The following is a 24277-nucleotide window of genomic DNA, read 5'->3' on the forward strand; positions in this document are numbered from 1 at the left end:
CAAAAAATAAGTTTTGTCAGTTGCTTCTTTCTGCAAAGGCTAGTTCCATGTCTGCCCTGTGCAATAGTGGTTTTTAAAGAAAATGGGTTAATAAAAACTTTTGTCAAACACCTTTACGTGAAGGATCACAAGGCCCTAAGCTTTTAATTCCGTTTCCCCTATGCCTACTGAGACAAAAATTCTTTGTTAACTGTGGTGATCTCATCTAGGAGAAATGGAAGTATCAAGCACACGTATCAAGTATCAAGTGTAGGATCGGAGTTGTCTGAGCAGGGTTTATCGCCATTGAGAAAGTTACCAGGTCTTCACTCTGGAAGCCCCAAGTAACTGCATTAGCTGTAGGATAGTTTTACAAGTCGTAGTAGTGAATTCCCCCTTTCAATTCCCAAGTAAAAATTTTGATCAGAGCAAAGCTCTGTGAATTTGTATGGTAACAATTTGCAATGCTTCTTTTGAATTCATTAACAAATGGGAGCACAGAAGAATTAATCACATTTGTCCTTCTCAAGATTAGAGGCAAAGCTAGAATCTTAAACCCTCCTATTAGGCTACGCAAAATTTAGAACGTTTTGAGAAAAACAAGTTGCTTTACCCTTGAGAACTGGTTTGCTGCTTAGTGATTGTTGTCAGGTAGAACGAGTTGGTTCAACTCGAGGGGGAAAAAAAAAAAAAAAAGAGCCACAGCAAAGAAATCATGTCAGAAACGGTAATGAAAAAGGAGTAAGATCTTTTTCTGGTAGATAGGGGAGGTATGAAGATTATGGGAGGCAGGCTTGCAAGCCTTTAAACATGAGCATCAAGGGATATGGTCAGACAATATAACAGGTGTTGTTGTGGCTAGTACAACTTATGCATGTATGTTTTCACTTAAAAATAGTTTAGATTGTTAGCAATGTGATGTATTATATATGCTCAAATAAATTTCTCAAACAGAAAGTAGTTTTATGACAGCTAACAAGAATTAGGGGAAATACCTTTTTTATGATCCGGAATAATACTCAAACTCTAATCAGAATAATGAAAAATAATTTCTCTTCCAGGTAAACTTTTTATTTTTTAGAATTTTAAAAGTCAAAACGTGTTGCAATTTCATTTTATTTTAGAATCTGATTTAGTTTCACTCTGAGCTGGCAAAAGTCAGAAAAGTAGCTGCAACTTATGTGATTCTATAGGGGTTTTTTCTGCCTTCTCCTTGGTTTCAGTGCTTCAGTGTGTGGGAAGAATGATCAGAAATTTGGCAGCTGGGTTTCTTTGAATAAAATGATAAAAATTTCAGTTGATCACAGGGATCATTAAGGAATGTAGCCAGCTTTTCAAACTGCATACATTTATTGATCTCTTGCCTGCAAAATTCAGCTGACATCCTCTCTGATGTTCAACTTCGAAATAAATTCTAAAGATTAGTATGAAGAGGTGTATCTGGCACCACAACCGAGGCATGGAGCCAGTGGATTTTGCTAGCTCTGTGTTAAAATACGTGCCTAAAACTAGAGTACAAATCATCGTGTGAGGTGGTGTAAAATTCTGCATCAGGTGAGGTCCCAAATCCAAGATGCCATGGGCTACAGTTAGAAATAAAGGTTACAGTGATGTCTAAAAAGCTTTCTTTTTTGACTCAGTTCTCTGGTTGAAATGTTGGAACTATTCTAACTAATGTCAAAATTTATGATCCCCTTTAGCATTGTATCTTGTGGTATTTGCGAAGTTCACAATTTCTCTCATGTAGACAAATTGACTTTCAGTATACTATGCATGATAGTACTTTAATTTTTAAAATTGTTTTAGATTTGAAGGCTCTACAGGACTTCATACACCAGTTGAAGTACTTTTGTATATGCAGATCATAGGTTGTTATGTTAAGCTGTATCCTCTAGGGATGCTCTCAGACTGTAGATTAGGCCCACCAGGAATGTTCCAAGCTACCGCAGGAATTCTTAAAACCCAAATACATTTAGAAAGTTGCTGTAGAAACAAACAACTCTCCCTCTGCATCTGGGTTTATGTATGTGGAGGAGAATGAGGCAAGACTGGCTAATCATCACTTCTTAAGAGGTGGTAAATGAGAAATACTGCGCACATGTGGGTATCTATGTGTGTAGGGAACGTGTACAACTATATTACGTCATAAAGTATAGAAGGATACAGCCAAGAGAGTGCTTGTGCGGTCTAAGTTCATGTACAACCATTTTGCACTGTTTTTTAATGTATCTTGTTATGTTTGTGCTCCTATTTGCACTTTATTTCAGAGCTTATCTACTGAACCTGTAGGAGCAAGCAGAAGTGTGGTATGACTCACAGAGTGACATTTTGTAAACACTCCTACTCAGAGAAAGGTTAAACCCCTTACAAGTATATGTGAAAAGAGAAGCATTCAAGTTAACTCAATATTAGCTTTTTTACATTATTACAGTCTGGAGAGATGCTGCTGCTCTGTGCCATGCTGCAGATATGGGAGAAATAACCTAATCTATTCAGCAGAATAAATTAGTATTTGTTAGTATGAGACCAATGGAGGTAAATTCTGTTGTGCGAATTTCTCACAAGAAAAAGTTTTAAACTGATGAAGAATTCTGAGCTGCATCTTCTGAAATAAACACCTAGTATTTTTATGTTCATTTGTTCCTGGGTTCATAAATGTCCTCTTGTTCTGGACAACCATTCTCTAAAACTGAGGATGCAAAACATTTGTCATGTTTGTTTGAATCCCACGGATGAGTGAACACTTCGTTTAGTCCTGATGTCCTGGAGGAATAAAAACTAGTGTAATAGATGCTTATGAAAGTGTTTATTTTGCCAGCCTTATAGCTGTAGACAAGTGAATAAAGAGAGATAAGCCTGGAATTAAAAAAAATTGTTTCTGAATCCGTTTATCTAATACATTACTGTTCGGTAGGTATTGACAATACATTGAGTGATGTAGAAGGGAGAGAAGACAGGTTTCAGTGTTTTGGGGACAGATGGCAAGCAGAGAAAATTGCACACGTTTTCTTTCTGTGTCACCAGTGTAGTTTTGCACAAGGGCTGAACTCCACCTCCTATACTGAGTTTAGATTAAGAGGGCTAGGTAGTAAAAATGGAATGTAACTTGCAGCATCAGTTTGGAGAATTTGACATCAGCTTTTAACAATTAAAACTAGAGGTATTTTTACCCATTGGTGCAAGCGTATCGGTGTAATTTGATTGTTGACTACTAAACTCTACTTATGTATTAACAAAATGAGTTTATTCACTTATCTATGAGTCTCCGTATCTGTGTCTTGACTGTTGAAGCAAGGCCAGCACTTTGGTGTCATTACTGATCTCGCACAACTCCCCACAGAACTTACATTAAAATCATAGATGACTGGTTTTGAAACCCATGCTTAGGGTCACCTGCCTACTTCATGTTAATTGGGTAGCAAGTGTATTCCTCGGGCCTGACATTTTACCATTTGATGGAAGGTGAACACTTCTAAGGACCAGCAGAAAGCTGCACTTGAGATCTTCAATTCACTTCAAGGCTGTGATGACATTTCTCTCTCTCTCCACAACCCATGATAATTATGTAGTCTAACTAGTCTTTCATCATTCTAATTGATTAAGTACTTGTTTGGCATTTAATCTGCCTGATTTCTGCTAGCATTTCTTGCACTTTGACAATGACAAACCTAATCTGAAGCACACCGGGTGGAACTGGTATTAAAAGTTTTCTGGAATGCATTCAGCCTTGTCCTTATCTTATTTTTCAGTGATGAAAAATACGGATTATTAGTAGCCAAACATATCTGTTCACAGTTTACCAACACTCCATGTTTTATAAATGGTGTAAACCGTTTTTATTATTCAAAATATTATTCAAAAATAATGCTGTTTTAAATCGCCATTTCAGCCACTCTTCCCCAGGGTGATGATTGTACCTATAGCAGAATTCTAGAATCCGGCTGAATATTCAAGGTTTACTCTACAAGGCTGAGAAACTTCATGTTGGGAATCACTACCTAGAATTGCTGTATTCCTTCTATCTACATTGATATTCTCTTTAAGAATTTGGCTCGATGAAATCAGCTGTTAATTGCCAAACACAGTGAATTTAATTCTTTAAAAACTCAGTTTCACTAGCTCTCTGGATGCACCCTGAATATCTGTTCTTGTTTTGTCCATCCCATCTTTCCTCAAGCATGCAGGCAGTCTTCTTGGTTCAAAGCCAGAAGGCTTACTAGGTTTCTCAAGTCTCCAAAATTTCCTGTTATTTTAAAAATTTAGATACCAGATTACATAATTTGGCTCGGTCATATGTAACTTCTGGGAATGCTGAGAGCATATCTGGTCTCAAGAATTTCAGAGCTTCATATTGGTTCTGCCTCATAATTGTGTTATGATCTCCTGGTTCATGTGTTTTTCTGGAGATCTTGAATTATGACATGGGTGATGAAATTCATCATAAATGATGGTTCTTTCTTCCCTTTATGTATCTATGAGATGAAATTACTCTTTCTTATATGTGTACCTAAATGCACACATCTTAACCCCCCGATACGCTATGTTGCATAACCAGATGTTTCACATCTGCATATGATTGCTTCTCATGAAATTATTTTAATAGTATTCCATTGTTCTTTTGAAGTTTCCATTGGAAAATTAGTTATTTCTAAAAATCTTATCTCCTTTTATAATCATACACTCAATTATTGATTTTCTGAGTAAGAAGTAATATGTTCAGATTTACGCTATACAAAGATTTTAGTATGCTTTTTTTCTAACTGTATATGTGAAACATTGCTGTGAGTAAGATTTGGGTTTGAAGCTGTTTGAGTAAGTTTCTTCACTGTTTTAACTGCAGATTTGAACAGCAGCTTCTGGCTGTTTTTGTGTACCCCAGAGGTCCAGTAATGTCACAGAGTTCTTTTGAACTGTTTGGAATAAGTGACAGATATCTGTTCACATGCTTAAGATTCTTTTCTGAAACACTTATTCATAGGGATGGTCCCATTGACCTCACTAAGGTTATTTGTGTAAATTCTAGTTGATCTCAGCAAGAATTCTGGAACTGGACCCCCAGTGACCTCTCATAAGTAGCACAGTCTGGGTTGTGTTCCAAGTTTTCCATAAGGGCTTTAGAAGATATTTTCAGATTTTGGATTAAAATGCCAAAATGGCATTTTAATCTGATGGCTTGAAACATTTTTTGAATGATTAAAGACATCTGCCTATTCTGAGCACAGGAAACAACCATAATATTATTGGTAACAACGTGGTATCTGTGACTAATTATTACTTTTTTTAAGTAGTAATTACTGTGTATGGTATCTTACTGTCCTCTGTTTTACATAAATTTAAAATCCCAAACGCTCTTTCCCTGCAGCTCTTGCAGAGTTCCTCAGCCCTATCAAAAGCGAAACCGTTAGTGCTGAAGCAGGCAGTATTTTGACATACTCTAGGAACTGATTGAAAGCTTGTGGCTAATAGGCAGTATAGAAGGATTTGTGCAGCTGTTTAACAAAGATTGGATGCCAGCATGCTTTTCACGTATCCTTAATTCAAAAAGAAATTGCAGATGCCAAAAGCCAGTTTTGGGACTAGTTTAAACCCAGTGTCTGTGTCTGATTTGAAATAACGGAACGTAAAACCTCACACGTTGTGTGGCAGTTTTCAGAAGCACTCTCATGAGAATGTTCCCTTTTATTTTTAAGGAATTATGCTGAAACCAAACTAGCGTGTTTTGTTTCAGTATAAAGTCATCCCTGTCCTGTGCTTGTGCTCCCAGTCTTTGTTGTTCCTCAGATTTATACCAGTTACCCTACCAACCCCTGTGTCCTCTAATATGCGCACACCTTACCCAGTAGGCTGACAGGGTGCTTCCAGAGTGCTTGGAAATTCTAAGATCATCCAAACGTTTTTATCAGAGAGGCAGTGGAGAAGATGTATTCAGTCCCAAGAAGCAAAAAAGTCCACCACCTATTGCTTGCAGATCATGTGAACCCTCAGTACTAGTGTTTCCGTTTAGCTTGTGGTCCTGCCCATCTGTATATTACTGTTCATTTCAAAATTATACCTGTCTTTTGACAAAAGAGCGCGCAACATTTGCAGGCTTGCAGATCCCTTTTTCCTCTTACAAACAAAATGATTGTGACGTTCTCTAGCCTCATATTTATGTAAAGTATAAAATAGTGTGAACCTTCTAGAGGCACAACTGCGATCATTAATATATGCAGCACGTTATGAATATTCATCCCCAGCACACTATGGTTTCTGGCATTGCTTCCACTAGTGTTTGATGCATTCATTTCTTTCCTGTTTTCCTAATTTAATATAGAGCGTGGTTGATTTATTTCCTAATCCATGTGAATGTGAACTTCCTCGGGCTGCTGAAAAACTTATGCTTTTGTAATTCTCCTACACACAGCAAGAGGCAAAGGGAAAAGTTTTTTATTCATTTGGTAATCTGTTTCTTTTCTTATTTTTTTTTTCCTCAAATCTCAGCTTGGAAACCAGAAAGTAACTGCCACTGTGATGGAGGTAAATGCTTCACAGACACACAGACAAACAGCAACAGAAGCTTCTCCACTGCCTCTTCCTTCTCCTGTGGTACCAGTTAACAGAGCCTCTTTCTCACCAGACAGTGGCACCCATCTAGTACCATTTTCTTTGCCAACGCTTGATGAATTTTTGCCTTCACGCTTTTATAAAACCCCAGCCCTTTCACAATTGTCATCTAAATGCCCATACCTAGCTTCCGAAAGTATTATCCACAGGAACGAAACGGCCTCTGTAAGCGCAGATTCTGCCATGAGTGAGTGCTCCTCCCGCACAGTGAGTGAGTCCTCCACAGCCATTCTAGATGAGCTGCAGACTTGTAGCTATGATACTACTGACTGCTCTGAAACACCTTCCCCAACCTTGAGCCAGATGTCTGCTGTGTCAGATGGCACCACCTTAACCAACACTGCTGCCACTTCTCATGTAATTATGCTTCCTTTTTTCCTCCTCCATTTTGTTCACACAGGTTGTCAAAGCGGAAAAGAATTCAAACTTTTCTGTTAACGCTGTTACGCAGACAAGTATAACATTAGTAGTTTTCTGTGTTTGTAGTAGTCTGACAGTATGTTTTGCAACAGTTGTTTAAAAAAAGTCACAGATTTGGTAAGAGGAAAATGCTAGTAAGTTGTTGCACAGTTGTATGGTTGGCTAAGGCATGTCAAACACTTTGCTTAAAATAAATCGAATGGCTGTTCCAAATGCACTAAAAGCAAGCGGTCTGTAGAGTTTGAAGAGATTGGTTTAAAACAGTGTTAGCAACATACAGGTTTGTGGAGTTTGTAGCCTCCGGGCTACCACCATTTTTGGTTTATACTAGGTACAGATTTCAATAATATAACTTGTAAATTCATGGCAAATGTTAGCAATATTTAACACAGTTTTTTCCCCAGCCATGACCACTGACTGCATAAAGCTGTTTTTCTCTCCTCTAACTAACCTTTTCCTCTCTTAAGCACAGTTTCTTATAGGAGTGAACTTCATAAATAATCTTGTAATACCCAGATATCCTATTAATTTTCTCTTGGTTAAGTCAAGAAAAAATAGCATGCAATTAGATGTTTTATACATACATTCACTTTTCTGTACCTTGGTATGCTCATATATGGGTAGAAAGAAGGTATGGAATTTGGGTCAAATCCAGATCACTGCTGATTTCTTTTGAGATTATCTGCATGATTAAAATGAGCCAGAACAAAGCCTTCATTTAAATTGAGCAATTCATTGCTGAATTACAAAACAGAGAGATGTTCTGAGACCAGAGTTTTACTGAGTCACAACAGTGTTCAGACTTTGTTACAAGTACTTCAACATGCTATCATTTTCAAGTCTGAAAAGAACAAACCATGTAGACATCTTTTAAAGTTTCATGTATATTCTGTAAAAAGAATTTTGAGCCCAGACTTGCACATAGTCACCTGGAAAGTCAGTGATCCGTTGTCAGTGCTCTTGATGCTGTTAAAAACAAAAATAACAGGCATGTAAAAGCTGTCATTCCTAACTCTCGTAACAGCTTTGAACCATAATCAATACAGACTGGGGTGTGGAAGTAAGGCACAATTGCTACATGAGCATTTACTAGCTATGGGAAGCATGGAACATTTATATTTTCTTCTAACCTACTTCTAAAATAATCAGCTAACTGTATCTATTTTCTTTGAGCACCATTTTTGTAGCTTAAGTGAACGGTCCTTCCCTTTTTCTTTTTTTGGGGTAGTCTCCCTGGTGAGAGGTATTTACGGTCAGGTCTGACCACCACTTTCTTAGACACGGCAGGGATGAGCATAACAGTTGTGCAGTATTAATGGATGAAGAGGAAGGATGAGTCTCCCACCAAAGGACAAAAATCCCTAAGAATCTAAGATCACTAAAGCCCCACGGAAATTAAACTGCTGGCAAGAGCTACCTCTGCAGTGTAAAAAAGTCTTCATCTCCCACCCTCTGTAGGGGAGGGCCAGATGACTGTCAATGTATCTGGGAAATAAGAAAATGATGGGGAGGGTGGCACATCCACATGTGCTGCTCGTGGGTTTACTCCTGTAATGGTCGTCATCCTCAAAGAGGACTCGTGTTGCTTTTGTAGATTAAAACGGCGGAGGGAGCAATAAAAGTAATACAGGATGGTGCCATCCAGCACTGTGCCCACACAAGGTGGAACCATGCTTCCAAAGACGTCATGTCCCCGGTGGGGATGCTTGTTTGTTCTCGAGGTCCTTATTGAGAGCTTCGGCAAAAAGGGTTTACAGCAGAACTTCTGAGATGAAGAAACAGCATCAGGAAGAGCTGATTTACAACAAATTTGTAAAATATTCCAGGCAGAAGGCAGGGATAAACATAAAATGGCGCTTAATTTGCCATACTTTTAGTCACTTTAGATTACAGCTTCTTTGAAAACCTGAAGTGTGAGAATTGTAATTCTTGTTTGGGCTTATGCTTAGAATTGCAGTTAAAATGGGAGAACAGCTGATTTTGGAAAATATTTTTTCTGATTCTATTCCAATTACGAGCATTTCCCTTATAAAGTAATTTTCATGCGTTCTTTTTGTTTATGTAGTTTAAAATTGTGGAATCTAATGGAAACTTGGAAATGGAAGTACACGTTAGATTTTTGCCTTTTCCCAAGTGCCAGAACTGTCTTTAACTTCAGGAACTGATCCCTGAGTATTTTAGCCTGATTCAGAGTCTTGTGGCCAGGGCTGTGCTGTGCACAGCACTGCTCAGACATCCATCGTGGGACCTCTTTCCCTTTGCTGCCGGTCTCAGCAGAGAGAAAAGAAAGTTAGAAAGCCACTCCAGATAGGTGCTTTTCTCTGCTCTGATTCAGAAGTCCAGAGAGCTGCTCTTTCTGATGCTCAGGCAAATTAAAGGAAGTATGAGCCTGATACCTCGAAGGATTCTTTGCAAGAGTTTGATTGCACAGCAGCAGCAGGTGGCTCTGCTAGCAGTGGAGCCCAGGTGAAGTACGCTGGAGAAAAAAATAAATGGAGCCTAGGGAAATGAAAGAGCATGAATTAGATGAAGATTATCTTCCCAGTTAGCTGGGGAATAGGTGCATTTTGGCAAAAAAAGTTATTTTCTTGTATCATCTTATTTTGCCACAAAGGAGATTACGTAAGAAAGTAAAAGATCTAATTCACGAATAGGCGTCCTAAAGATTTTACTTCCTTGTATAATCTGGGAGCAAACTCTGTCACCTGAAACAAAAGCATTACATTCTCAGATTGAAATGTCAGTAGCTCCCAAATAATTCCAAGGGCAGGAGAGGCCCTTGAAACTTCACAACACTATCTTTTATAGCTAACCCTCTCACCAGTGCCAGATGCATCAGATAAGCAAATGCAGCAGCCACCTTCACAGAAACCTTCCTCAAAGAGAGTCATTAGGAAGTAAGAAATTCTAGCTGAGTTGAGATCTTCCCTAAGGCCTTTATAAGCAAACCCAAAAATGCCATATACGGACATGCCATATATATATTTATGAATGATGCAGGAGAGCTCCTTGTATGGATCCTGTTTTCATTATATTGTGTACTTAGCGTAAGAGCCTTACTGTCTAACCCAGCTATTTGGTAAAGCCCATCACAGAGGTTTCTTAATTTTTTATTACAGAAATCCATAGGAGTAGCTTTCTGGTCTACAAAGAGCTCCTGCTAGTTCTGCTCCTCTCTTCAGAGAAACAAAAGCTATAGTAAATTAGTAAGATTCTGAACATAGTTGCACCCATCCTTCCCTAGAAACAAACTTTCCCAAAAAGACAATATGCAGGAAGAGAGAATGGGTGAACTGCTGAAGTAGGGTATGGGTGGCGGGCTTCATCTAGGGACCTCATCTGAAATCATGGCTTCATACCTCTTGAAATGCTATCTGTGAGCTCGTGTAGCTTTTATATTCTTACTCCAAGTTCCCTTCATGGGGAGGATGGTGTGAGAAAAGCCAACTTAGTTTGCATTTTGGTTCTTGACTTTACTAAGAGATGAAACATTTAAAGAAAACAGTTTTAATGGAGACATCACCACAACGCAAACTTTTCAGTTCAGTTCTGAAAACGGGTGTCCTTAAAATTGAGGAACCTCTGAACGCACATAAGACCACATGTGATATCTGCTTAGGAGCTAGAATTTGTTTTGCTGTCTTAGCTATTGGAGGCTGAGACGTTAAAAATTTCAAGTCAAATCAGTAATCTCCAAAATATAAATGCATACAAGAGGTCACGAACCATTGCACTTTTAAATATAAAAATAATACGCCTTTTAGTAATGATTTTTACTTCTGCTTTACTGCTTCAGATAGTTTCATGTTTTACAGCATGTTTTAGTTCTTTTGTTATATAAAATTGAGCAAAGTTTGTAGCACTCTGATTTTGTTCAGGTTTAATGAAGAATTCTGCATTAAAAAGAGATGTTGCAGAGACCTTCCCTCCCTTTTCTGCTCAAGTATTGCTACCCTCTGATTTCATTCAGTGCTTTCTCCGTATCTGTTTTAATCCTGCAGTGCTCCCCGTAAAAGTGCTACAGCCCAGATGTGGGGATTCTAAAGCTGGGGGCAAGGAAGCAGGTTGTTTCAGAAGTACCTCTTGTGTCTAAAGCCTAAATGGCTTGTGATGCTGCTGTGATTACTTAGCTTTCCCATTTTATATATTTGACAGTTTTGTTCTGTTGTCTTGTGGTTGTGGTATTGTCTTTTTATTGGTGCTGTTTATTTTTGTTGTGATAGATTTCATATCAGCATCCCATAGTTACTCTAGCTGGCTTTAATTTTTTGAAGAAGTTCGGCTCACTCTCTTTAGCTAGTCTTAATGAGACTTTTCCCTTCAGTCTGCCCAGAAGTTCCCATTAATATCAATAGGGCTTGAGCATGTGTATTAAGGGAATGTGTCTCTTGGAGTGAGTGAGCAGTGGTAGGCAGCCTTTGTCGCACGATGAGAGGAACTTTCACTGCCATCTTCACTTTATATTGCTGGCAGACCTCTGCAGACCTTGATTGTGCCATCTTTGTTGCCTTGACCGTGGTGGTTCCGTCACCTTCCCATGACTTCAGCATGCTTCACACACAGCACTTACAAGGAGAGAAGAGGGGAGGCACAAGGTATAGAAGGAACACATTCTGCTCCCCTGGTGCCGAGTTTTGCATTTCAGTGAACGCAGATGCCGTTATGGCTAGGTACCTGACAACTGGTAATTGTTGTGTGGCTGACAGTCTTGCATCACTCTCTGTTTGGGATGGCAGTCGGAGGGCTTTGTGTGTAGTTTAATGGGATATTGTTTTGTTTCTCTCAGGCTCAGATCACAGTGAATGGGAACTCTGGCACTGCTGCCAGCCCAGTGAGTCACTTTCAAAGGCCTTTTTCCCCTTCTTCAGCTTACCCTCCACCAGCTTCGCTCAATTCCAACATTGTTATCATGCAGCATGGCAGAATGATGGGTAAGCCTCACACAGAATGTTTGCTTTATACATTATACAACATATTCCAATTCACGTGGCAAAGACTGCAAACAATTGCTGAGTGCTTCGTATCCATAATGAAGGTGTTGTCTGTTCATCTACCTTGGGAAGTAAATGCAAAAAACCCCAGCATTTATTGATAGATACAGTAGTGATCATGAGCTGGAGTTGCTGTTAAGTTTTATTACTTATGTGTGTGAGTGACCTCTTGCCAGCTTTCTACTAGCTTTGCCGAGGAAAAAGCATATAGCAAAGTAGCTCAACCCGTGCAGCCCCTTCAGATTTTGCCTTGAAGAAACCAAGGGTCAACTTTGTACATTGGTTCTCCCCACAAATTCCGTAATATTCAGTGGAAATACTGCCAACAAAGGGATGGGCTCCAGGCTTTTAAACACCTGTCATGTCAATCTATAATTTGTTTATGGTTGGGGTTTTTTTTGTAGGGCATTAATTAAAAAAAAAGACATGTATACATGTTCAGCCTTAGAAAGGTGCTTTGCCAGTATAATCCATTTTGCCAGAACAATCATTTGCTTGCTGCTTTTTCTACTAGTTAGTGTTTTGCATATTCAGATAAGATTATACATGCAAAATAATTTGAATGTGATCTTGAAGTTTACTTTTTTGTTGTGCATGCAGGGAAATTAGGTGACACTTCTCACTCTGAGCCTTATAGCTTAGACAACTGCTATCCCTGTCATAGTGACAAGGACAAAAACTGTATACAAGGGTTTCTCCACATCCCAGAATACTAGATTCTTTTGATTGCTTCTAGTTTGCTGATCTAAAGACCTATCAATTCTGGTTTGGATATACCTGAAATAAGTAAAGTGTTTTCCCATGATTTTTACTCTTGTGTGATGCGGAAGTTCTGTGTTCCACAATAACGACCTGACTTAATTCTCCTTGCTCACTTAAAAATGCTACTGATGGCCTCAGTTTGAGGTCTATGAAGAATGAAGGATCAAATCCAAAATGTTTTCTAAGTTTAGCATCATGCATTTTGGGAAAAAGGCCCAAATATTCAGACGTTTGCCATGCAGAGTTGCCCCTCGCCATATATGTGTAGCACTGAATTATTTACAGGATTTCAGACTTCTGTAAACAGCTCAAACAGCCATGCTAAATCCAGCTCTCTGCAGTAGAAGTGAGCTGAAGTATTTGAATTAAAATTAGAGCTTTCAGTCACCAGAGCTCCTTTTTCCAGTTTATACTACAATTCAAATATTTTACTTCAGAAGAATCAACGGATGTTAATGCACATGAAGGGCAATTGTAATCTTCACCAGTACTGTTAGAATATTTATTTTTACTCCCTACATTCGTTTATCCTGTGGTGGAAATGTCACACAAGCACTGTACCTGCTTTTGCAAAAAAAGATGATTTGTCATAGCAGCCTACTAATTTACTGAAACATGCTGCCTGAAGTACATCATTTGCAGCCATACAAATTTTCACGACATATCCCAGCAGTGAGGTGGGTTTTGTTAAATTACTCTGAATTTTAGAAAGAAATGGTAGTAATGACTTATTAGTTTTGTTAATTATAAAGGAAGATTTGGGAGAGAAGGGTCAAAATATTGCAAGTCACCACAAACCAGCAGCAGCCTGCAGGGTTCACCCAAATTATCGTAGGTGGATCATCAGATTGCTCTACAGATGCCAAGTTACTGAGGTCCATTTTTATGGACTATAGAGGCACTTAAACATACCAATGTAACTTTAAAGAATGAAAATTGTGTGTCAGAATTTGTTTTTAAAAAATATTCATGCATCAAAACTTAATGTTTCTAAATGTGTGCCACGTAAGTCTTTGTGGAGGGCTGTTTGGAATCTGTTCCTGTGATTAACAAAACAGCGATTTTCTAGTTTGCTAGAATGCATGGGGGTGGGGGGGTTGAAATTAGATCACTACTTTCAAGGAATGGGTAGGAAAGGTGCAAGAGTTTGATTTATAGGAAAAAGGCTGCTGCCGCTTTCTCAGTAGATTTTGGTGGGGTTGTGGGGTTTTTTTCCTTTTTTTTTCTTTTTTTTTTTCTTCAGCAAGATGCTATGAAAAAGTACACCTAATCTAAGAAGATCTGAGTTGAATAGCCTGTCTGGTCCTTAGATAAGTTTATAATCCTGTTAATGTAACATTAACCAGGGCAAAGCCCTAGCTAAGATGATTGTGGTTTTTAAAGTGTCGTATATGTGTGTGGTTAAGATTGTACAGCAAACATGTACTGTATATATATAAATATATATATATATGGGGAAGCATGTTACAACTGCAAAGTGTAATTATTGTATCGTTATACAATATTCTGTCATGTTATCTTTACAGAGTCCACAGAGACATACTCACAGCATGTTCAGACTGTTGGCAGTACCACCACCACCAGTACAATACCAATCTGCAGATCCTCAGAAGAAGAAAAAAAAATTACAGTCATTAAAGCTCCACATTATGCAGGGATTGGCCCGGTGGATGAATCTGGAATCCCTACAGCAATTAGAACGGTAGGAAATTCTGGGGAATCTGTGTATGAACTCATACAATGAATTGATTGTTGTTAATGGGTTTTTCACATTCTTCTAGTCTTATATAATGTGGAATACATTGTGCGTAATCAGCGAGCTCATGAATATAATATTGTGTGTTGACGGAAAAGGAGAATGCTGATGGGAGCATAATTGGGCAACCTCATGTTTCTAGCTTTAATTAGAAGTAGCCAAAACTCTGTGTCTCTTTCTTGCTTCTCTTGTAGTTCTTGCCTTTTGGAGATATGAAGTAATTGTGTTTGTTTTGTTATTTCTAAAATAAAGTTTATACATGCTATATATGTGTGTGCATACAAGTGTACAGATAGACACGTGTGTGTGTGTGTGTATATAAAAATCTCATGTTTTGCGGTTTTGGGGGCAACGGTTCTTATGTCATCAGGGTAGTGTAGGAATGAATAGTTTTGTTGTGACAGTGATCTAAGTGACCAGCATTTTCATAGAAATGCAATATATAATCATTTTCCGCCTTGAGTGACATGTCAACGAATAGCGTGGAAGCCCTTTCATTGTGACTAGCCCAGTTTTGATCATCTGCCACTAGTCACTGCTTGAGTGGTCCCAGGATGCCGAACTGAAGAGTTTTGTTTTCACCATGCTAAAGCATTCTTTCCACTCTGCTGTCAGGGCAGCCTCTTCTGGCTGGTCCAGAGAGCACAGTGGCAGCTGCGCTGGCTCTGTAAGGAAGTGCTTACTGGCCTCCCCAGCCAGAGAAGAAGTGCTGTGCTAGACGGAGAAAGAGTAAGAAGAGTGGGAGCCAGGATGAAGGCAGCAGAGCCCTTGCAGGTGAAGTCTTTGTGAGGTGCAAGGATGTAGCAGCTGTTGGATGTGTCCCCTCTGCTAATACTGATGTACGGGGCTGTGTTCTATTGCCCAGAACTGCTTCAATGGATTGGAAACTTAGGGGGAAAATCAGGAACTGATGGAGAAAAGCAGTAGGAAAAATTCAGAATAAGTGGTAAGATGGGGACAATTTTGATAAGAATGGGGGGAAACTATGGCATTTCTTGCTTTCTTTTTGACATAAAAAGTAATATGATCAGAATCTTTTAAAAATTAAGAAATTTCTTTGCAGCAATGCTCTAGCTTCCTACCCCATTTTTACGTAAATAGTCCCTATGCTTTATATAGGATAAAGTAGGGGGTTTTGTTCTTTTTTTTTTAATAGCAGATTGATCTAACAGGGTCCGTATCAGTTATATAAGATTATAACAGAAATCCCCCTGAAGTGTGCTTAACAGAGTTGGCAATCTGCCAACGTGTATTTAACTTTTGGATTATATGGTCTGAGTCTCTCCGATTTTCCCCTAAAAAAAACATAATGAAATTTGAATTAGCACATTTTTTTCAGCTGAACTTGTTCTGGGTTTTGTCATGTTTCGATTTCAAAATATCCTGTAGCTTGTAAACTTATTATTATAGAAATCATTCTCACAATGAGATATATGAGTTAAAAGATTATGCTAGCGTGTGTGTGTGTGTGTGTGTCTGTGTGTGTGTCTGTGTGTGTCTGTCTGTCTGTCTGTGTGTGTCTGTCTGTCTGTCTGTGTCTGTCTGTCTGTCTGTGTGTGTCTGTCTGTCTGTCTGTCTTGTGCTACTTTGTGTCCTTACTCTGCTTCCTTAGGACTTAGCTGAAAGTGAGATTGTTTTCAAGATACTGATTTGAGATTACGTTTTAAATGTGCACAAGTATATTTGATCCCCATGTATCCCAGTCATGTAAGAACAAAGCTGGTATAGTTACCAGCCAGAGACTCAAACATGCTGTACCTTGAAACCTCTCAGCAATGCAGTAGTATGCAGAAACGTGCAGAAGTGCTATAACTGCATTTCCCATGAACAGAAGAAGGTAGGATATGTCATTCACTCTTTTTCTGAGGTCAGTGGGCAATCCAAATGGAAATCTCCCAGAAAGTTCAGCCCTGCTCCATCTGGAGAAAGAAAGAAGTCTTCAAATTAGTTGACTTTGTAATTCCATGCAGTATAAAAGTTTCTTATTCTACCATCTTTATAAAAATGGCAACAGTCTATCAAAAAAGCAGTAAATGCAGATTCATGGGCGATAGGTAACGTATGCGATGTTCCCAAACGCTATTTGTACTCAAAGGTAAGCTTATAAATAAGAACTTATTTATCTGTAAGGAAGTATCTGTATTCCAGATTTGGAGTGCTTTTCAGGAGTAGAGAGATTTTTCAAGCTGTGGTTATCTCCTCCAAGTCTATTCTTCCTCTCAGAACATAGTTTGTGACAGCTGTTTAACCAAGGAAAGCAGAGCGATGTTCTCTTCTTCTTTTCCTGCAAACCCTCTCTGCCCAAAGCTGCTGAGAGGGGAAGGATTCCTGTACAGCTTTCCCATCTCTCAGAACCCCCGTGCCATGTTAGCATGTTCCTTCCATACCACTTGAGCTCCTGCCAGCTCTGGGAAGTGCAACTCTGAAGCCTGAAAATTCAGATCATTGTTAAGTTCTGCCACCATGCCAAGCCCTGCCCCAAAGATGGTGAAATTGCGAGGCATTAAAAAGGAAGTCTTTGAAAAGGGACGGTAAAATGCTGTTCACTCAGAAAAGCCTTCAGTCAAATGGCACCACCAGAGTTTACCACCAACAGGGTCACAGGAAAGGAAAAAACAGATTCATGGAAAGCAGTATGACTGCACTGTTTTAGACTAGCCAAAATGATTCCTTCATGTCTAATCATCAGAATCAATCTGTAGACTGAGAAGGCCTCTGTTTATGAAGAATGGAGGGGGGAAAAATCAAGTCCCACCAGATTTCTTTTCCATCCTTAGTGATGCAATATTTTAGCTTGAAAAAAACCACCACAGAAGGTCCACTGAAAGTCATACATGCCTCCTTTAATTGCGTACTTTCTGATGGATTATTAGAATACTTGCAGCGATTATGGGCTCTCCTAAGTACCAACTGCTGGTATTTCTTATGTCCTCTTCGTGCTGTTTGGCTGAGTGTTCATTCACGTATGGTGATACTGTGTTCCAACGTTTAATTGCAAGAACTATAATGTCTGCAAAGCAGGATGGCATCTGAATGGCTTCGTACGTTGTGAATGCTGTTGATTCCTCAAAAAAACGTTGGTATGTGGGATTAGTGAATATAAATTGCAAAAAAAATACTTTAAAATAGGATTAGTTAAGGAATAGAATAAATCCATCTGGTTTATAATGGAAAGCCAAATTATTGTCTGAGGTTTTAAACCCCAAGGGTGGGGGCTGGGGGGAGAGATGATGAGAGAAGCGTGTTCAAATGTTCAGAAAGATTTTGGGAGACCACCTTCTCTGGTCGCATGAGAGCTTCTTCATACTTGATCTCTATGTGGAAGTCTCCTGTGCTTTTTGTGGAGGACCTGACTCACCTGGCAAACAGATACCTACGTGCCTTTGTCCCTTGACAAGCAGTAGGGTTATGGAAGTAGTATTTATACGCTGTTTCCGTTCTATTCATCTATCACTGATTTGAGCTCTGTCGGAAGACTCTTCTTGGCCCAGTACAATCAGAAAGGCAGTTGTGGTATCACGGGACCACTGCAATTTCTGCTGCTGTGGGAAATGAGGAGTACCGCGGAGGCTGTGGCTATCACCATGAAGTCCTGTAGACCTTCTGGACTTCGCCTTGAACTTTTGAGTGTACATGATCTTGGAGCACCAAACAGCATACTTGATTCTGATCTACCTAAATTATTCTTACCAGAGTTCTGCTAGTGTAGATGTTTAATGCCTTTAGGGAAACAATGTTAAAATGGTCCAAACCTGCTTCCGAATATATTCTCTTTGGCAGAAGTCAGGAATATGTTGGTAGGTGGGGGAAGGGACTGGATTTTGTTACAAAATTATCTGTTTGTCATCTCTATCTTGCAAGCAGGTCTGGGTAAAAAGCAAACCTTCCACTTCAATTTCTTTCTTCTCCAGCAGATCCCAAATTCCTTCAATTGACTGTCAGCTCTTCTTTAGAGCAATTTTTTGTTGGTTTTAAATGTCATTTAGTAGCAATTTTATGAGAACTTATATTGATTCCTCAAAGTACGGGAGCATTTTCTACCTAGTCCCTTATAATAAGAGCTCACCATTGTTAACAAAAAAGATTGATTATGTACAGTAGCTGTAACAGGTGTTTAGGGCAGAAGTGTGATTCATTCAAGATGGCACAGAGCCAGGTGAGCACGCTAAGTTCCCTCAGTTTTGTAGAGAAGAATTTTTGGATTTTCACTTTTCATGGTAAAGAGCAGTGGGCAGAGTGACTGCAGATTTAGTATTAGCTAATGCAAGGTAATGCACATCAAGAGGGGTCTTTTGAATTACCCCTGTGCACTATGAAATTTGAAGATAATTCTGTACATCTGCGCTAAAACTTTGGCTTTTCTGACTGCTGTGGAAAAAGTAAAATTTTAGGACCTAAGAAGGATAAAACTGAAAACGTTTGCCTTTGTGTTACCTCCTTTTCTGAAATACTGTCATCCTATCTCAAAGAAAATGGCAGCAAAAGAGAAAATCCAGAAGGATAAGAGATAAAAATTATAAGAAGCATGAGCAAATGTTGATGTGAGGAGAGTTTGGGAACTTTGGGATTGCTTAGTTTACAAAAGTAAGGATAAGTTTAATTTAATGAGTGGTTATTGAAATGTATATTTTATTCACTTTTCTCAAAATAGAAAAATAAGTTAAGTTGTCCGGAAAGGGAATTTAAAATTGATAAAAGGAAGTACTGTTTGTTTAGAATCCAAACATTAACTCTTAAATATAACATTATCTTACTTATTTTCTCAGAAGTATTCCAAACTTTTTCTGCATTATTTAACAATGAAATTTTGAAGATAGAAGTTGGAAATTGCCAAGAGTTCAAAAAAAGCTTTTCTTACACACTGGTAATTGTAGTTGCTGAGGCATTTGTATTTCCCTGTAACGTATCTAGCTTTAATCATTGTCCAGTATAGGGCATGAAGAAGGTACACTCTTGACCTGGCACTGACTCCTGTGTCCTAACCGTTGTACCCTCAAGATCAGAGTCCAAAACTGACTTGGTCTTCAGTGTCTTTCAGAACTTGTTACAGGAATTCCTAGATGAAAAGCATAAGTACACCTTTTGAAATAGATGGTACACCTTTTGAAATAGGTGGTATGAAAATGATTATATTAAATAGGGGATAAAACATAATAGACTTTGTATCCAAATAACATTAAATGTCTTGATTGCATCTGTACACACAGGTATTTTTATTTCTTTGTTAATTATTAAAAACTTTATTTTATTTAGACAGTTGACAGGCCGAAGGATTGGTACAAGACAATGTTCAAGCAAATCCATATGGTTCATAAGCCTGGTAAGTATGCTTTTGTCTTTGCTGGGTGGTTCTCAGTGGCATTAAAAACTGCAGTGTTTTGCATTTTGATTTGTCTGCTGTGTGAAAACAGAAGTGTTTATCAAGTGTCAGGTAATGAATCAAATCAAATGGGTAAATTCAAAGACAGATTTTACTGCAGAGCACGCTATTTTCCTCTGCTAAAGGCTCATTAGCTCTAATGAGTTTGTTTTCTTACTAAAGCTAAATAAAACCTGAAGCGATTAGGATAGGTGTGCAGCCTGTATGATTCCGTGTCACTGGGGAACTCAAGAAGTGATCCTTATCTCCACTTTAAGGGTTAAGAAATTGGCCACTGTACATCTCCTAACATACCAGCTTTCTTTTGGAGAGCTCGTGTGTTAGAACAGCATGTGCTAGTAAACAGACTGTTTTAAGGATACGCTTTCTGTCTGAATTGCATTTTTTTTATAGAATGTCTTATTTGGTTTTGCTGAAATGGAGCTTTGGTGTCATCGCTAGTGTTAATGTACTTTATCATATCATGATTGTCCACCAAGGATGCCAAGAAACTGTATAAATGGCAATGATGCTCATTAGACCTCTGGAAGGAAAGAGACTATTCATCTGAAGTAGAGCTTTGCATTCAGTATGGTCATGCAATGTTAGTGGGAGAATAAAAAATGTAAGCAGGGAAATTAGGGAAATTTTGCCTTACAAGATCTATGTTGAGCACTAACCACATAGTAGATATTTGAGGATGCTTTTTGTGATAGGAACAATAATGTAGTAGTTTCTTGTAGAGGAGAGCTGGCAAAAGGAAGAAATTGAGCTTGGGGAAGGGAGAAGAACAGACAAAAAGCTCTAATTTGTGATTCGGTGCCAACAGTAAGGACACAATGTGGGCGGCGTGACCAGAAGATACCATTTTACCGATAAGGTGGTGGGATGGTAAAAATAGGCTATGGTAAGTATAATGGGAAGAGAATCTTCACAAAAGACCTGTGAGATGAGGAAAAGAAATATGGGGCTGATCGCCTACCAATCATTGTTTGTATTTGCAAAAACAAAGCTGCGTGGCTGTGATAAACTGGCATGTATTGCACTACTGTAACATGTGTATTTCTTTTTATAGATGATGACACAGACGTGTATAATGCTGCATATGCATACGGTACTGGTAGGAATTATTCCCTCACTTCAAAATGAGTCTTTTGTTAATGTCAGCAAGTAATGGGGTAGTTAACTATTCATGCTTGCTTTTATAATGCTTATATAAACACTTTTTATCATCTTGTTTGATCTCAGTTGGTGTTTTTTCCATGCCTTTTTCACCAACTGAAACAAACTTTAATTTTGGTTTCATTCTTGCCACTGAAATGAATTGCAGCTGTGGGCCTCTTACTGCAGATGGAATACACTGTAATGCTGTAGTTTCTTGATTACCTTGCATTTATTTTCAGTAGTGATTGTGAGTAACACAGCCTTTCCTTATAAAAATGAAAAGGGAACTGCGCTGTTCTGCTCTAATGCTAATTACTGACATGGGAAGACAAAAAGGTTGTAGTGAAAACACCTCTTAAAATACGCAGTAAGAGTGCCTAATAAAGATGATTCTGTGTTACGATCTACGAGTTTTTGCTGTAGGCACTGGTGTTGATATTTGGCTGCAAGAAAGATGTATTCATCTAATAAATATAATTATGTCTTTCAGAAGATTATAACCATGTGGTAGAATTATTTACAAAATCAAAAATGGAAGTGTGAATAGACCACATGTGCAAAAAATCCATAGTGCCTTGTGCAAAAATGCCATTCGAAATTCTTCTATTTCGGTGTTTGTTGCGTTCAACATGCTCTCATGCCTTTTTTTGTACTGTTGAGAGCATTTGTTGTGGGTCAGTTATTTGAGATCTGTTTGGACTCTTGTGATCCTCTTCAAGTTATCTTACTGCCTAGTTGTCCCAGAGTAACTAATTATTAAAACAATGGAAAAATGCATTTCTGCCTCTTCGCTTCCCTCTGAACACAGAACAACTGAGAGGCAGGATGAGCCTGGGGATTAATTACAGCTGTCATTAACAGCTCTGATAGACTTATATACAGCCATTAACTTCTCCCCTCCTCAAATTAATCATTAATTTATTTTAATTATACTGCACTTTTTCTATGTGTTTGTAGTTTTACAGAGAAATATATAAAAAGTATTCTAATGAGCTACATAGTATACAGCAATGTAGTTTTAGAAAATGCATTTACACATTTTTGTAACCTTGCAGCTCTGTTGAGCTACTCTGAGTTCTTGTAGCTTTCCATGTTGTGTTTTATTAACACTCATGCTGTGAATATTTCTGGGTTTGTTTTATATTAGGTAGCTACAGTCCATCCTTCTCTGCTCAGGCACACCCAGCTGCAAAGACACAGACATACAGACCATTGTCTAAAAGCGCTTCTGACAGTAGCTCTGATGCCTTTAAGGTCTCATCCCCTTTACCACCTCCACATGTGCCACCTCCAGCACCACCACATCGTCTGAGGGAAAGGTCTATACCAGAAAAGTAAGTTAGCGTATTTTCAAAAAGTGTTCTTGGTATGTACAGTAACCCAATTACAGGATATCACAAAGGATAAAATAACTGCTGTAGAATAATATGACTTTGAGGACTTTATTCAAGGGACAGTCAGGCGATGGGGGCGAATCTTCATCAGTAGTGTGGGCATCATGCATGGTGCTACCATTTCTTCAACATGCTAAAGAAGTGTTTATTCCTACAGGTGATACCACCATGAGCATTTAAAGATTTTCATTCTCATTAGCAGGATTGTCCTGCTTGTTGTATTTCAGAACAATCTGTGCTCTAGCAGCTGTTTTGACTAGTTAGTCTGTGAGTAGGAAAGGCTATTTATGACACCCAGCAGCAAGGAGGAAAGGATCTAAAAGATGCTGTAATTGAAATTTGAGGAAGAGCAAAACTGTAAGCGTGTACCATTCAATGCCTGTTTCCCCAGAGCTCAAAAGTGCTTTATATCCCCATTTTTTCAATCTCTGTCTCCATTGTTGTAGACCTGGAAGGCGTTTACAGATTAAAGGGGTATTTCAGATTTCTCACGGTTTTCCAGCTTCAAACTTGCTGCACAAAACCAGGTCCCAGCGGTTAGAGTCCTGTCCGAAAGATCAATACTTAATAACTCAGGGAAGAAATGCTTATCCTTCTGATAAAACCATGCAAAGTGCCCTGCACACAAACTCTGTAGACTCTTCAGCATACCTGTAGCTACTACCTCAAACAAAAAGCTTTTTTGTTAATGTTTACATTCTTGAATACTACATGTTAATGTAATATTATGATGATATGCATTTTTGTATTTATATTTATAAGTGCGTGTGTGTATGTACGTATATATTTTATATATGAGAAGGGTCGTTTTCCATTTACGGCTGCGTACCCACCTCTCTTGGTTACACTCAAGCAACGAAACAGAATTTGTCCATTTTTGTCAGCTTGAGCGTCGTACATTTTTTTATATGTCAAAATGTAATGGTATTAAGCGGTTTCAAATAACTTGCAGTTTGCATAAAACATTAGGAGAAAAGACCATACTAAGTGTTTAAAGATAAGACTATGACCATGGCTTTTTGAAAAATTCATAGGTAGTGGCAATCCAAAAGGTAATCCAGCAGGTACACATACTGCAGAGGAAAAAGGTTGCTCAGTAGTTACTGATTTTGGCTCCTCCTGTTGCTGAGGGCAAGCTGAGAAGAGGAAATGCTAGGGGTAAGAGTTCGGCTACCTCCTCAGGGTCGCGACGTTAGAATTGGGTTAGCAAGTCATACAGAAGTGCAGATTTTGTTAGCAAGGCACCAAAATGTGGATCTGCTTGGCTTTGATCTCTGAAGTGATGTGAAACTGAGGCCGGTTGCAGTTCCTTTTGCCGAGCTTGAAAATAACTGCTGCAGCACCGAATTTGAATGCTGAGCCTCTGCTTTTAATCTCCTGCTTGAACAGACAGGCAGTGGAAATCTCTGTTCTCCAGGCCAGGGGACGCCAAACATGTTAGTTATGCTTCGCCTGCTGCTGACAGCTATAGCTCGTCAATCTTTTCCTGCCATTGGGAGATTCTTTTTTTAATTGCCTATAAAGCCTGAGTATTTAAAATCTCACGTAAGAGGCTTAGGTCCCCATGTATCACAGTTTCATAGCTGGGAGGTAAGATATGGTTTACATTAACAGTTAGACTCCAAAATATATTCCGTAAGGGATTACAGGCTGAATGCTGTAAATTAGGTGAACTTGAGTGTGAATCAGAATTTCAGTAGCATGCTTTTTTCTTCAGTGACTTGCAGTATAATACAACGTGATCACAACATTGCCATCTTCCTGTTCATTCTCAAGAAATACAACCTTTTCTGCTCTGAAATATTTTTTTTCCTCAGTGAAAATAAACAATAGAGCCATGTAGAACTAC

General features: G+C 38.7%; 1 protein-coding gene across 13 annotated transcripts in view; it reads left to right on the forward strand.

Moving 5' to 3' along the window:
- SORBS2 (sorbin and SH3 domain containing 2) overlaps nt 1–24277 on the forward strand; it is a 248739-nt gene that overhangs the window by 174864 nt on the left and 49598 nt on the right. For 4 of the 13 annotated variants that reach the window (XM_037398456.1, XM_037398448.1, XM_037398463.1 and 1 more), the window contains 6 exons: nt 6460–6939; nt 11789–11933; nt 14282–14457; nt 19765–19831; nt 20946–20990; nt 22182–22368. In XM_037398456.1, the coding sequence (XP_037254353.1) occupies nt 6460–6939; nt 11789–11933; nt 14282–14457; nt 19765–19831; nt 20946–20990; nt 22182–22368 (1100 nt within the window). Of the gene's footprint in view, nt 1–6459; nt 6940–11788; nt 11934–14281; nt 14458–15056; nt 15286–19764; nt 19832–20945; nt 20991–22181; nt 22369–24277 lie in introns of those variants that run through there. The other 9 variants (XM_037398539.1, XM_037398521.1, XM_037398491.1 and 6 more) reach the window with 5 other exon arrangements.

Source organism: Falco rusticolus, chromosome 1 (assembly GCF_015220075.1).
Source record: "Falco rusticolus isolate bFalRus1 chromosome 1, bFalRus1.pri, whole genome shotgun sequence".
NCBI lineage: Eukaryota > Metazoa > Chordata > Aves > Falconiformes > Falconidae > Falco > Falco rusticolus.